At 62.6% G+C, this 14,239-nt stretch overlaps 2 protein-coding genes across 4 annotated transcripts in view; one reads left to right on the top strand and one right to left on the bottom strand.

Annotated features, from left to right (window-relative positions):
• Nucleotides 1-739: 739 nt before the first annotated feature.
• RFC5 (replication factor C subunit 5) lies at nt 740-3,211 on the bottom strand. Of its 3 annotated transcripts, XM_065738636.1 has the most exons (11): nt 3,152-3,211; nt 3,009-3,073; nt 2,467-2,603; nt 2,304-2,383; nt 2,035-2,108; nt 1,783-1,942; nt 1,631-1,712; nt 1,428-1,557; nt 1,181-1,258; nt 1,051-1,105; nt 740-933 (listed from the first exon to the last, which is right to left on the bottom strand). In XM_065738636.1, the coding sequence occupies exons 1-11, from the start codon at nt 3,181-3,183 to the stop codon at nt 837-839; spliced, it is 990 nt and encodes a 329-aa protein (XP_065594708.1). In that variant the 5' UTR covers nt 3,184-3,211; the 3' UTR covers nt 740-836. The 3 variants fall into 3 exon arrangements, with proteins under 3 accessions (XP_065594708.1, XP_065594707.1, XP_065594710.1); XM_065738635.1 differs by having other exon boundaries at nt 1,051-1,258; XM_065738638.1 differs by lacking the exon at nt 3,152-3,211 and having other exon boundaries at nt 2,467-2,598; nt 3,009-3,065.
• A 2,946-nt stretch (nt 3,212-6,157) lies between these two features.
• KSR2 (kinase suppressor of ras 2) overlaps nt 6,158-14,239 on the top strand; it is a 45,714-nt gene continuing 37,632 nt past the window's right edge. The window contains exons 1-4 of the mRNA XM_065738634.1: nt 6,158-6,337; nt 9,591-9,731; nt 10,310-10,460; nt 12,781-13,270. Of these exons, the coding sequence (XP_065594706.1) occupies nt 6,158-6,337; nt 9,591-9,731; nt 10,310-10,460; nt 12,781-13,270 (962 nt within the window). The remainder of the gene's footprint in view (nt 6,338-9,590; nt 9,732-10,309; nt 10,461-12,780; nt 13,271-14,239) is intronic.

The raw sequence follows: 14,239 nt of genomic DNA, 5'->3' as shown, positions 1-14,239 counted from the left end.
CACTGGTGGTGTGCAGACCTGCTGAGCTGTGCACAGTGGGCTCGTGTGTGGCTTGCTGCAGCTGAGCTGATGGCTGCAGGGACAGCATGTGCTGCGTCCCCTCTGTGTCACCGGACTGAGCAGGAGCCCTGGTCTGATCCCAGCTGGTGGAGGAGCTGGGGAATATCCTCAGAGCTGCTCCCTGGGATGCCTTCCTTTGCAAGCAGCTAAGCTTGCAGAGCTGGTGCTTCCTTAGTGCTTCCAGGAAGTGATGTGACCTACAAACCCACATGCTCCTGTTGCCACGGGGCTGTCACTGCACCGAAGTGCTCCGTCCCAGTGCAGCTGCTCTGCCTCGCTGTCTGAGCAATGGGGTGGCACTGACCTCAGCCCCAGCCTGCCACCCCTGTCTTCCTCAGCACGTGAGGTGCAGCATGTGCTGCTCCCCTGCACAGGAGGGCCCCAGGAGTGGTGCAGCCCGTGTGGGTGTGACAGCTGCTCCACAACCCACCAGCAGCGTAGTTAAGCTGCACTGAGCTCTACACGGTTGGCTGGGTTGTACTTTGAGCTCTTCCCCTCGTACTGTGGAAAGCAATGCGGACCGAAGCCTGAGCCAGGACCTCTTTGCAACGGGACCCAGGCATGGGGGGAGGCTCAGCTTCCTCCTTTCTGCCACTGCGATACGGGGAGGGAACAAAAGACAACTGCAAGCTGCATGGCTTCAGAGATGTCTATGCTTCATTGGGAAATGCAAACAACAACGCTGCCCATCTTCTGTCCCTTGTGCTGCGTGCCTGAGGCAGGCAGAAAGCAACCACAGAGCACAGACAGCAGATGCAGGGCAGCCCCAGCCCGACTCACGCTTCGGCCACGATCAGGTCCCTGGTGACCTGGAAGGCTGCGATGAGGGAGCTCAGCTGCACCTTCTCGCTGGTGCCTGCAGCCAGCCGGTACCTGCAGCACGGTGGGGCAAAGGGAGAGCACGGATGTGCACTGGGGATACGTCCCCCAGCAGCTGCACGGACCAGGAGCAGCTTGCTGGGGGAGCAGCACCCCAAAACGTCTACTCACTCGACGTCTGCCATCTTGATCAGCAGCTGGATGCGGACTGAGGGTGGGAAATCGACTGCGGGGAGAAAATGATGTGAATCAGTGCGGGGCTGGGAGCAGTGTGTTGGGAGCCAGCCCCGTGGGCCCCTACCTCTGTGCACGAAGAGGTGGATCTCAGTGAGGATGTCCTGTAGGGCCAGGCCCTTCAGCGTCTTCAGCTCCATGATTTCTGATGGCAGTGAGTCAAGGGGCTCCTTGTGCATCCCCTGCACCCCACGGGGGAGCGGGACCCTCCGCGGAGAGCAGCACGAACACACCCTACCCCTGCCAGAGCAGGAGGCAAAGAGGAGCAGTTCGAGCAATGGGGCTTCGACCCAAAGCGGAGGGGCAAAGGATACTGCGGTAGGCAGTGGAGAAGTCCAGGTTGAGCATCCAGTCAAGGATGTTGGCAATGTCGGCCTTGAGGGGGTGTCCTGTGCAGGTGTAGACGTTCTCCTCTGTCACTTTCCCAAAGGCCATGGCGGTGCTCTGAGGAAGAGGAGGAGGGAGGAAGAGCCCTCTGCCCATGGGCCACCGTGGGGCCGGCCGCTGCGGGCAGTACCTGCAGGATGTTGAGGGCTCTGCGCATGTCACCACTCGAGAGGGTCACCAGTGCCTTCATCCCATCCTCGCTCACATCCACCCTGGGGTGGGAAACGGGGCTGCAGTGCCTGGGTTGGGGGGGAGGAGGGCACAGCGGAGCCCCCGTCTCACCCCTCCTCCTGTATGACGTGCTGCAGCCGGGGCACCATCAGCTCCGGGGTGAGGGGCCCGAAGCGGAAGCGGGTGCAGCGGGACTGCAGTGCGGGGATGATCTTGGAGAGGTAGTTGCAGATGAGGCAGAAGCGCGTGTTCTCGGTGAACTTCTCAATCACTGCAAAAAGAGGAGGGGGAGAGGCTGGAGCTGCGCCCACAGCCCCGTGTGAGGAGCGGGCAGCAGCAGGAGGGCCGCCCCTCAGCCCTGACCTCGCCGCAGAGCGTTCTGCGCATCCTGGGTCATGGCGTCAGCTTCATCCAGGATGACGAGCTTGAAGCCTTTCCTGGGACAGAGTGAGATGAGGGGGCTTTGGTGCCAGCTGCCATTTGGGGCTGGAGAATGGGGCACAGCAGTGCTTCTTCCCAGCGTGGGAATGCTCTGCGTGCTCCTTTCCCCTTCGGGCCGGTATCCCTGCCGTCCCCGTGCTGCCATCCCCATCCCCTCATCCTCCCCTCCTGCCCACGTGCCCCCCACCCACTTGAAGATGGTCCTGGTGCTGGCAAAGCTCAGGATGGGCCCCCGAACGATGTCGATGCCACGGTCATCAGATGCATTCAGCTGTGGGGATAGAAGCAGTGGGGGAGGGGATGGCTCCAAAGCTGGGTTTCTCCCCCCCACCCGTCCCAGGCCCCCCCTCGTACCTCCAGCACCATGGAGCTGAACTCCCGCTCGCGGTAGAGCTGCCGTGCACAAGCCAGGATGGTGGAGGTCTTCCCGGTGCCGGGGGGGCCATAGAGCAGGAGGTGGGGCAGCCGGTCCTCGCTGATGAACCGCTGGACTGGGAGGAGGGGGTGGGGGGGCACAAGGACTTGGGGAGGGCGCGGGGACTGGGGGGCTTACAGGGCTCACAGGGGACTGGGGGACACCGGAAAACATCTAGGAGTAGGGGGGCTTGGGGAGGAGGGAAGGGAAGGGGGAGGTTTTGGGGCTTGGGTGGGCACAGGGGTATATGGGGCTATAGAGGGGTGGGGGGAGGGCAATGGGGGCGTCAGAGGGGCGTGGGAGGGGCACGGGGCCTCCGGGAACACAGGCTTGGGGGCGTTACAGGGCACTAGGGGCCGTGAGGGGTTGGAGGGACGTGGGAAGGAGCACGAGGGCTGGGGAGGGGGGCACGGAACGGGGAGGGGCTCCGAGCATCGCGTTGGGGGGGGGGGGGGGGGGGGGGGAGGGTCCCGCCACTCACTGGTGCCGAGGATGTCCCGGTGCGACACCAGCTCCGAGAGCGCCCGCGGACGGTACTTCTCCACCCTGCGGGGCACAGCGCTCAGCGCGGGCCCTTCTCCTCCCCCCTCCCCCCCCCCCCCCCCTCCCCGCCCGGCCCCGCACCACGGCAGGTTCCTCCCGCACGGCCCCGCCATGGCCCCGCGCGCGCGCGGCCTCGCGAGAGGGGGCGGGAGCGCGGGAACGGCAGCGCGGGGGCGGGGCCTGGAGGGGGCGGGGCCTGGAGGGGGCGGGGCGCGGGAACGGGGTGGCGCGCCGCTGCTGGCGGGAGCGCGAAGGTGCGGCCGCGCTGAGCTCGGCAGCGCGCGGCTCTGCGCGTGGGTTCGTCGTAGCGGAGCTGCGGCCACGCTGCTGGGGACGAGCAGCCCCCTCCCCCCCCCCCCCCGGGTCTGGTTTTGGGGCTGGGCGCTCGCAGCCCTGCAGGAAGAGCAGCCGGGCTGAATTAAGTAATTACAAGCTACGTTTTATATAAACTGATTGCACTGAACACAACTTCTGGTTAAGAAATGAAGCGGTTGATGTTGCTGAGTAACAATGCACACATCCAGCCCGTTTATGAAATCCAGACACCAATAAAGAGGGAAATGAATTATTCAAGCTGCCCAAGATGGTACAATAGGAAAACACAGGGCTGCCGGTCCTGGGCCTGCTCCTGCCACCGGCAGCACGCAGCCCCCAAGGAGATGGTGCAGGCAGATCTCAGCGGGATGGTGCCTTTTTGGCCTACCTGCATGCACTGCTTTCTGTTCTGTTCAATTCTGTTGTATTCCATCCCATTCCATCCCCTTCTGACCCCCATCCATCCTCACCACCAGCTCCTCATTTCATCCCAGCCCCCTCCCCATCTGCACACCCATCCCATTCCCATCCCCACCCCTATCCCAATCCCCTCCCTGTCCCATCTCCATTCCCCTCCCCATTCCATTTCCATTCCCACCCCCGTTCCCTCCCCATCCCATCTCCATCCCAAGTTTATTTAATCCCATCCCCATCTCCATCCCCATCTCCTCTCCATCCTATCCCAATGTCATCCTAACTCCATCCTCACCCCCCATTCCATCCGCATTCCATCCCAACCCCATCTGTTCCTATCTTATCCTGTCCCCATCTTGTCCTCATCCTATCCCCATCCCATCCCCATCATTTCATCCTATCCCAATCTCCACCATTTCATCCCAACTCCATCCCCATCCCATCCCTGTCCCCATCTTATCCTTGTCATCATCCCATCCCAACTCTGTTCCAACTCCATCCCATCCCCATCTCATCCCCGTCCCCATCTTATCCATCCCCATCATCCCATCCCCATCATCCCATCCCCATCATCCCATCCCCATCATCCCATCCCCATCATCCCATCCCATCCCATCCCATCCCATCCCCATCCCCATTCCCATCCCCATTCCCATCCCCATTCCCATCCCACCTCCATTCCATCCCCACCCCAACCCCCTCCCACCCATTTCTGAAGGGCACACACACCAGGATGTTCTGTGCCACATGGGACCACCCCACCCTCCCTTCCCTCCGTGCTGATGGGTGCTGAGAGCACAGCACCCACGTGCAGCACCCAGTACAGATGGATGTTATGGGAAACAACACCTCCTGAACACAGAGAGCCGTGCCCTGTTATCTCTGTGATGGTTACTGAAAGTCCCCATTAACCACAGGAGATAACGCTTCCCCGTGTTTTGTTTTTCCTCCTTTTCCCTGCACTTCAGTTAGTGGCAGAAAATGCACTGCGGTTCAGACTCAGGCAATATTTCAATATTTGCCTTCACAAACTGCACACAGAGAATGCTCACCCCTTACTCCTGCAGGGAAGGGCCAGCCCACCCCCACCATGCCCACTGACCACGACCCTCAGTGCCACATCCCCATGGCTCAGGAACGCCCGCAGGAGCAGTGACCCCATTGCACCCTGGGCAGCCTGTGCTGCGGGGAAAAAATTGGTCCCCCCCCCGCCCTTCCCCCCCCCATTGCAGCAGGGCTTCCAACCCCACAGGGTGCCCCACTGCACCAGACCCCGTTTTCACCATGGTTCCCTGCTTACAATAGGAATCCTCTTTTGTACAAGGGCTCCCACTGCAACAGGACAAACCCTTCCCCCCCTCCCCCCCATTGCACAGGGCCCCCTGTGGCACCATGACATCCCACTGCACCAAGGTCCCACAATGGGCCCCCGTAGCACTGTGCTCCCACTGCACTGTCCCCCACATTACTTTATAGCCCCCCATCACCTGTTGTATAGACACCTGTTACCCCATAGCTCCCCATTAGCCTCCAGCCTCCCAATATCCCATAGCCCCCCATTTCCTCATAACTTCACAATTCAATAGCTCCCCAATACCCCATAAACCCCCCTATTATGCTCCCCTACACCCTGTAGCCCCCATTACCCCACACCCTCTCCATCACACCATAGCCCCCATCACCCCACACCCTCCCCTCCACCCCATAGCCCCCCATTACCCCACAGTCTCTCATCCTGTAGTCCCTCACTACCTCACACTCTCCCCAACACCCCATAGCCCTCTATTATCCCCTAGCCCCCCATTACCCCATGTCATCCCCTCACCCCCCAGCCCTCCATCACCCCACAGATCCCCTTACTCCACAACCCCTCCGCAGCCCCTCATTACCCCACAACCCCCCTTACCCCATATCCTCCCACCACTCCCCAGGCCCCCAACGGCCCCCTCACCCCCGCTGCCCCCCACGGCCCTCCCCAGCCCCCTGATCCTCCTCCCATCCTCTGCAGCACCACTCCCCGCCGCTCCCTCCGCCGCTCCCCTCTCGCGCTCTCCTCCGGTGCGGAGCGGTGCGGTGCGGTGCGGTGCGGTGCGGTGCGGAGCGGCGCGCATCCAACGCGCGGCCCCGCGCTCCCGACGCGCGCCGCCCCCGCCCCCGCCCCGCCGCGCCCGGAGGAGGGGGGGGGAGAGGCGGCCGCACGGACGGGCGGTGGGCACGGCGGGGCGATGCTGCGGGCCGGGCCCCGACGGGGCTGAGCCGCAGGCTGGGGGGGGGACGGGGGGGTGGGCGGCGAGGGGGGGGGGAACGGCCGGGGGAACGCGGGGGGGCGGGAGGGAGGGGGGGGGGCGGCGGCGAGCGATGGATGAGGAAAACATGACGAGGAGCGAGGAGCAGCAGCAGCTGAGTTTGCAGAAGGCGCTGCAGCAGTGCGAGCTGGTCCAGAACATGATCGACATCAGCATCTCCAACCTGGAGGGGCTCCGCACCAAGTGCGCCGCCTCCAACGACCTCACGCAGAAGGAGATCCGCACCCTGGAGGTAGGGCCGGGCACCCCCCCGCCCCCCCCCCCCCTTCCTCCCTTCCCTCCGTACACCCCCCCCTTCCCCCCCATCCCACCCCTCCCGCAGCCGCCGGCTCCCGGTGCCGCCCCCCCCGGCCCCGCCGGGCTCCCCGCGGCGCTGCGGAGCGGCCGAGTGAGGCTGCGCGCTCTGCAGGTGGCCGAGGGGGGACCGCGGCGCCGGAGGATGCTCGGCCGCAGCTCCCGGGGCTCTCCGGGCCTCCTCCATGTCACCGTGCTGTCCCCTCGGTGTCCCCCGACCTGCGCGCATCCCCACCTTCGGGACCCGGCGTCCTACCCCCGCGCCGCGTCCCACGGCCTGGCCGCATCCCCGCTGCCTCCAGGCTCCTGTATCCTCGCCAGGCTGCGTCCCTGCGGCCAGCCTGCTTGCTCCGCATGGGGCTGCGTCCCCACGGCCTGGCCCCGTCCCTTTCTCCGGCATCCTAAATCCCTGTCGGGCTGCGCCCTTGGGCCTGGCTGCACACCTTGCTTCGGGCTCCTGTCTCCCCGTCAGCTGCGTCCCTTTGGCCTGCCTGCATCCTAGCAATGGGGCTGCAATCCCTACATCCCTTCCTTCGGGTTCCCAGTTCTCCATCAGCCTGCATCCCTTCATCGGGGCTACATCCCTTTCTCAGGGCTCATAATTCCCCACCGAGCTGTGTCCCCATGGCCTGGCTGCATCCTTTTCTCCAGGTTCTGAGCTCCCCATCAGCCTGCATCCCTTCCTCTGGGCTCCCACCTCCCCATCAGGGATGGCCACGACCCTTTGGCCAGCTTGCATCTTACCCACCAGGATCCTAAGTCCCCACTAGGCTGCATCGCTATGGCCCTATCCCTTCCTCCTGCTCCCTAAACCCTCACAAGCTGCATCCCTTTGGCCAGGCTGCATCCTGCCCGTGGGATCCCTATGCTTTGGCCACGTCTCATCCTCCAGGTTCCTAATTCCCCATAGGGCTGCAGCCCCTTCCCTGTGCTCCTCCGCCCTCACTGTGCTGCATCCCTTTGGCCAGGTTGGATCCTGCCCCATGTCCTGGCCTCATCCCTTCTGCAGGGTCCCCATTGGGCTGCATTCTTCCCTCCACACTGCATTTCTTTGGCCTGGCCACATCCAGTGGGGAAAAGACCGGGGCTGAGGGAGGGGATCCCACAGAGGGGATTTTGGAGCCGTGGCAGTCTTGGGGTTTACGGTGCAGCTGGATGCACCTGCCTGGCCCTGGCTGCACCCCGTACATTCCGTGGCCCTAAATGGGCCGGTGCAGCTCCGGGACTCCCACCCCCCTCTCACGGATGGGACCAAGGGAGATGATGGAGGTGATGGATCTGCTGACAGGCTGCTGGTGGCATTGTCCCGGGGTTTCCGTTGGCGTCAGCGGGGCCACGCGTGGCCCTGAGCTGCCACCGCCGCGTCCCAAGGCCGTGACGCAGGTGCGGGGGCACGGCTGGGCAGGAGCGAGGCAGGGGGCGGGGGGGTGGGCACTGCTGTGGGTTTATTTTCCTAAATCCTCCTTTCAAAGGATGAGGAGCAAAGTTTCTGCTTGTTTCTTTGATTTCAGGGTCCCTGTGGTGAGGGGGCACCGCAGTGAAACCCCACTGGGGGTCACCAAAAGGGCTGGACAGCCCCAAGAGCAGCCAGGGTGCTGCCCCCTCCCCTCTCCCCCCCCCCCCCCCATCACAGGGCAGTGATGTTAAGGGCACGCTGCTGCTGCTGGCCTTGCTTTCTGCAGGGAGAGGCACCTGGGATGGCACCCGTAGGGACACGCATGCACTTGGATAGATAGAGCCACGCACACACACATCTGCATACAGGTGTAACAAAAGCTCTGCTGCCCCCAGGCAGCTCCCCTCCACCCCCCACCCCCGCTACCTGCAGCCCCCAGCACTTCCCTGGGGACCCTCTGTGCCCATTGCACAGATGGAAAACTGAAGCACGGATATTCCAGAGGGGCTGCGTGCTGTCGAGGTGTTAGTGTGCGATCCCAAGTGTTCGGTGTGGGGGTGCTGGGCACTGTGCTGCCTTTGGGACGGCTTCTTTACACCCGTGTGGGCCTGGGGGATGCTGCTGTAGCAGGAACCCACCTGCGCCCTCATTAGTGCTAATGAAGTTCCTCTGCTGTCTCCAGGCTGTGTGGTGCGTGTCCCCACCTGCAGCTCAGAATAGGTGCATCCGTAGGGGGTCTGCAGTTTTGTCCCATCCTAGCTCAGCTCCTGCCCCATCGCTGTGTTGCTGGTGGCACTTCTGCCCCTTGTCCTGCCCCCGTCCCTGTGTCAGGGCTGGTGCAGCCCGGGCACCCCGCTGCTGCCCGCCCTAAGGAGCAGTGCTGGGATGGAGGAGCTCGGAGGCAGTGCTGTGCCCGGTTCTCCCCGTGGCCATGCAGCTCTGCGTGGGGCTGTGTGTGTTCTGGTCCTTCTGCGGGGATGGGGGAACTGCGCAGTGCTCACGCACATCTCAGCGGTGTGAGCCCCTCTGGAGTGGGAAGAAGGGCATGGTGCTGCCCAGCCCTTCCTTGGATCGCTTCAGGAGCACCCGTGGGGCGATGCAGAGACCTCATAAATCCTTGGTTGGCCTTCCATGGCTTCATTTCAGACAGTAATTTTCAGTAATTAACCTCAGACTGATTGGGAACCAACGGGGTCAGGAGCTCCTGCAGCAGGGCTGCACCGTGGGCCCACCCATCCCACCTCGCACCATGCGTTCTGCTCCCGGCACGTCTATTTTTGGGGTGCTGGGCAGGGGCACAGCACCATCTAGCGCTGCCGGCGGCGGGGAATCTCCCAGCTGGAGAGCGGAGTGGGAAATCCCTGCAGGCTCCCGGGGCTCTGCTCTACATTTCCCAGAAAGGAGGGCAGGCGCTCGGCGGCGATATTTTGGGAGCTGTGTGTGAGAGATGGTGGCTTCGTGGCAGTGCTGGGCGCGGGGAAGGGGGTGGGAGCTGCTGCTGGGGAGGGAATACGGAGCGAGCGATGGGATGTGGTGATGCTCCGGGTGTGGGGGGCATGCAGGGTCTCTTTGCACCAATATCGGGGGCGTGGGTTGGGTCAGCAGGGGAGCAGTGATGGAGAAGGGGTGTCCCTGTCTCTCCTGTCCCCTGCATTAGAGGGGGGTGGTGTCCATCCGTCCATAGGGCAGAGGGATGTGGGGTTGAAGGATCCGAGATAGCCCCCATTGATTTCCAGCCTGAGGGAGAGGGAGAGGAGAGGAGGGGGCTTCCATGGGGTTTTCTCTTCTCTCACAGAGCAAGCTGGTCAAGTACTTCAGCCGGCAGCTCTCCTGCAAGAGGAAGGTGGCCCTGCAGGAGCGCAACGCCAAGCTGGAGGGCTTCCCCCAGCTCCTGCACTGGTTCCGCATCGTTGACATCCGCAAGGAGGTGATGGAGGTAGGGTGGGGGATCCACCACATCTCCCAGATTGGAGGTCCTTACCATCTCCCAGGTTGGAGGGATCCATCCCATCATCTCCCAGATCAGGGATCCCTTTATTCTTCTCCCAGGTTGGGGTGATCCACCCCATTTTCTGGCTTGTGTTCCACCCCATGTCCCAGGTTGGAGGTCCATACCATCTCCCACGCTGGGGGGATTCATCCCAGCTCCCAGCTGTGGGGTCTTGAGTGAAATTTGGCCAAGGGACTGTTGTTCCCTGGGATGGAGGCTGCCTTGGTGCAGTGCTTTGGGGCTATAGGATCACCATAGCAAGTGGTGATGGAAAATGGGAAGGAAGGGCAGCAGAACCCAATTATTTCACTGCATGGACTGATGCTACGAGGCAGGGGGTGCTGGCCGGAGCCCCCCATGCTCTGCCACCTGCAGCTGGGGACATCCTGCTGTGCAGGATGCATCCACACCGTCTCCCAGAACCCATTCAAGCCCCTCAGGAGGGAATGGCTCCTTGTTCCACACCCCAAAGTGCCCATTGAACAGCAGATGCCCACGTGTGTTTTTTTTCTCCCCCCTGGTAGGAAATAGCCCCCGGGCAGCTGAGCCTGGAGGAACTGCTGGAGATGACGGATGACCAGGTCTGTGAGACGGTGGAGAAGTTTGGGGCCAACAGTGAGGAGTGCGCCCGCCTCAACGCATCCCTCTCCTGCCTCCGCAGCGTCCATAAGTCCGGTGAGCAGGGCTGGCCCCCGGGGTGGGGGTGGGGTGGGGGATGTGGTCACGTCCCACCGTGACCTGGGATGCGACACCCAAAGTCTTGGGGGGGGGGTGGGGAGGGGGGCTTGAAAAGCCCTGTAGCCACTAAAGACCCCACCACGGAGCATCCCTGTGCCGAAGCCCTGCTGCTGGGTGTGTGTGTGTGGGGGGGGGGGGGGGGTTGGGGGGGGCTTGGCGGTGTCGCTGCGATGCGGAGTGGCCGGGCGGGGGCAGCAGAGATCCGCAGAGACGCTGCGGTGCCCGGGATGGGGGGGGCTAGAGGCTGGAACGGGAGGGGCTGGAAATGGGGGATTGGAGGCTGGGGGTGCCGGGAGGGCGGGGATCCCCTCCGTGGGGCCGTGTTTGTGTCCCCATGTCTTCCATCTCCGGGAGCATCCCTTGCGGGAGGGGAGGGGGCGGTTTGGACCCCCCCCCCTCCCCCCCCCATGCTGCGGGCGTCCCCTCTGGTGGTTTGCTGCACCCTGCAGGATGGATCACGCAGGGCATCCCGCTCCCACGGGAGCATCCCGGTGGATGTGGGGACGGAGGATGATCCCTGCTAGGGTTGTGATGCCGTGGTGTTGTGGCAGAGCAGTGAGGTGGGAGGGCTGCAGCCCAGCCTGACATTTCCTGCAGAGCCCCCACTGCCCCAAAGGATTGCTCCCCACATCCAGCTCCTGCCTGGCTCTCTGCCCTCTTCCCTTTGGCATTTCCCCCAAATCTCTCCGATATTTGAGGAAGGACATCTCTGCTCTCCCCGGAGCCCGGGCAGGCTCTCAGCCAACGCTTTGTTTAAACACCTTTGACTTTTAAAGCCTGGTGCAAACAAATGCAGCTTTACTCTCACCCCCTCCTGCCCTTTTTGGGGGGGCTGCACTTGGCCGAGGGAATTCCCATTTGGAAAACACAGGTGAGCCCTCTGCTCAGGAGGAGATACTGCGAGCGTTTGTGGAAAGCAGTGCTGGGGGCAGTGCTGGGGGCTGCAGGAGAGCACTGAGCTGTCCCATGGGAGCTCCCGTGCCTGCAGCATGTCACCCTGCACTGTCACAGCCCTCCAATGCCATCAGACATGTTGCTCCATCAAATCCAGCACCGACCCTATAATAACACCCAGTGTTACAAAACCCAGCAGCATTGGCTTTCTTTTTGCTGCCTGCTTGGCTGTGGGATTTATTAGCGGACCAGGGCTTGAAGTGGGATTAATGTGGGATGAAGTGAGAGCTGAGCAGTGCCTGTGGATGGAGCTGTGTGCTGGAGTTTACTGGTGGTGCACTTGTGTGGGACGTGGGACCCTCGGTCCCAAATTCTGCCTGCTGCAGGGGAAGGATTTGGCTTTGGAGGGGCTAAGAGTGACTTCAGAAGTAAAACGAGGTGTGGGATGGAGAAGGGTGATGTGAAGTGCTGGGCATCCTCATTTTGGGGCCAGCCTGCAGGGTGCTTCCCTCGGTGTGAGGTGTGGACAGGGATGGGTGCCATGCAGTGTCAGTGCCCGCCTGGTCACTGGGTGCTGCTTCTGGGGAAGGGGGAAAGCTGCCCTGAGCTCCCAAACCCATTCCTTGGGTTTGGCATCACCCCACATGGATCCCACTGGGTGGCAGTGTTCTTGTATGCCATGAGGTTTTCCTACAGAGGGATTTACATCTTCATTAACTTAATTTTCTACTATCCAAGAGCAATCCAAGAAAAACCCTTGCCCCCTTTCCCCTATCAATTGAATCCCAAAGCTCTTGCAGTCCCAAAGCCCTCCCCCTCCTTTGTTCTACCCCTCTCTGAGCCTGAAACAAAGCGCTCCCCTCAAAGAGGCTCAGCTAGATAACGGGGCCAGAATTAATAACCAAGCAAAGGGATGGGCTTTAAAATAAACAGGTGACATTTCTTACGCCACTTGCCTTCGAGGCAGCGATCAAAAGCAGTCAGGCCTGGGAGCTCGTGGCTGCTCCATCACTGTGGCACTCTGAAGTCACAGCTGACAGCTCCTTACTCATCCCCACACTGCTGAGACTGATAATGAGGGGCTGCGAGGAGCCACACTGCCTTTTTTTTTCTCTTCCCCCCCACCCATTTCTGCAAATCTCGCCAATACAAAGGGGTGAAGTGAGACTGGGGTCTTGGAGCTCGGATTGGCTTTTTGTTCCCGGAGGGAGGGGGAGGGGGAAACGGGGGCTTGAGATGGATGTGGGCTCAGCACTCACACCCAGACCCCTCGGTGAAGGTGTGGGCTGTGTAAAGGGGGGGATGGGGGCATCTGGGGACTGTGTGGCATTCACCCCGTGGCCCTGTGTACGTTCTGTCACAGGCGGCAGCCTCTCCAAGCAGGACTGGACCATCCAGTGGCCCACAGCGGAGCCAGGCAAGGAGAACCAGCCAAGCTGTCCCCCAGAGCCCACCTCGTGGGGCCGCACGCACCTCTCGGCCAGCCCCAAGCCCCCCGCCAAGTGTGCCCAGCACCACTGCCACGGCCCCCTCTACACCCACGTGGACCGCCTGACCGTGGAGGGCCACCCGGGGCTGTGTCCCCCCGTGGAATCCGGCCACCGCTCTCTGCCTCCCTCCCCACGGCAGCGACACGCCGCGCACACCCCGCCACGCACCCCCAACATTGTCACCACCATGACACCGCCGGGCACGCCGCCGCTGCGCCGCAGGAACAAGCTGAAGCCCCCCGGCACCCCACCGCCCGCCTCCCGAAAGCTCATCCACCTCCTGCCCGGATTCACTGCCCTGCACCGCAGCAAGTCCCACGAGTTCCAGCTGGGGCACCGCGTGGATGAGGCACACACCCCCAAGTGAGTGGGTGACCACTGTGAGCCCCCATCGCTGGGGTCCCAAGTGGTCCTTCTGAGCCGAGGGGATGGGTGAGGGTGGGGGTGGGGGTGGTGGGCACGGCACAGCTCCCCAGGGCAGCAGGCATGGCCCTGAGCTGCTGGCGCTCAGGGAGTGTTGGGACAGGGCTCTCAGCCGTAGGGTTTGGGTTTGGGGTGTTGTGTGTGCTGCCCAGGGAGGCGGTGGTGTCACCGACCCTGGAGGTGTTCAGGGAACGTGGAGATATGGCACTGAGGGATGTGGTCAGTGGGCACGGTGATCTTAGAGGTCTTTTCCAACCTTAGTGGTTGTGTGAGTGGATGGGACCTTGGACTTGGTGATCCTCACGGGTCCCTTGCAGCTCGGGGTATTCCGTGCTGCTAACGCTTGGGATGCAGTTTTCAGGTGCTCCTATTTAACCTCCCAGCAATGCAGGGCTGGGACCCGATGCGCAGCCGGGCCACGAGATATAAGCAGGGGTAAAAGTGCTCTTCCAGCCGCGGCACACGCGTTTCCTACACTTCCCCCTGTCGCCGTTCCCGGTGCCTTCGCATCCCCGGCGGTAGCGCGGGGCTCTGGCTGCTGCTGCTCTGCAGCTCGGTGCCAGCAGAGGCTGCTGCTGTGCTGGGAAGCGGACCTGCCTGCTCCTTCGGGCCCTTTTAGGGAGCAAACCTCAAACCTTCCAGCTCTGTGCTGTGACGATGCGGGGTGACCCTCCACGTCCCCAGCAGCTGCGGCGGTGCTTGGTGCAAGCAGTGAGGGCGGCCATCCTCCTCCTGTATCGGACGGTGATGGATTTCTGTCTGCAAATGGGAAATGCTTTGGGAAATGATTTGATTTGGGCTCCTGCAACGCGATGCTCAGGCACCCCCTCCCACGCTGTTCCCTTTGGTTCTCCTGAGTCTTTTGATCGTTGCACACCCCAGGTCGTGGTGACACGGCTTTAGGATGAG

The sequence above is a fragment of the Cyrtonyx montezumae genome, unplaced genomic scaffold (assembly GCF_038088225.1).
Source record: "Cyrtonyx montezumae isolate F1298 unplaced genomic scaffold, pur_monq_1.0 scaffold_23, whole genome shotgun sequence".
NCBI lineage: Eukaryota > Metazoa > Chordata > Aves > Galliformes > Odontophoridae > Cyrtonyx > Cyrtonyx montezumae.
This window is presented reverse-complemented; position numbering and strand designations above follow the sequence as displayed.

What these genes read in the sequence shown, in the direction of transcription:
- RFC5 (XM_065738635.1), bottom strand. Translation starts at nt 3,183, where the DNA reads ATGGCGGGGCCGTGCGGGAGGAACCTGCCGTG. An exon ending in TGCGGGAGGAACCTGCCGTG is followed by an intron (nt 3,074 to 3,151) that starts GTGCGGGGCCGG and finishes TGTGCCCCGCAG; the next exon opens with GGTGGAGAAGTACCGTCCGC. An exon ending in CTTCTCCACTGCCTACCGCA is followed by an intron (nt 1,259 to 1,427) that starts GTATCCTTTGCC and finishes CACTGCCATCAG; the next exon opens with AAATCATGGAGCTGAAGACG.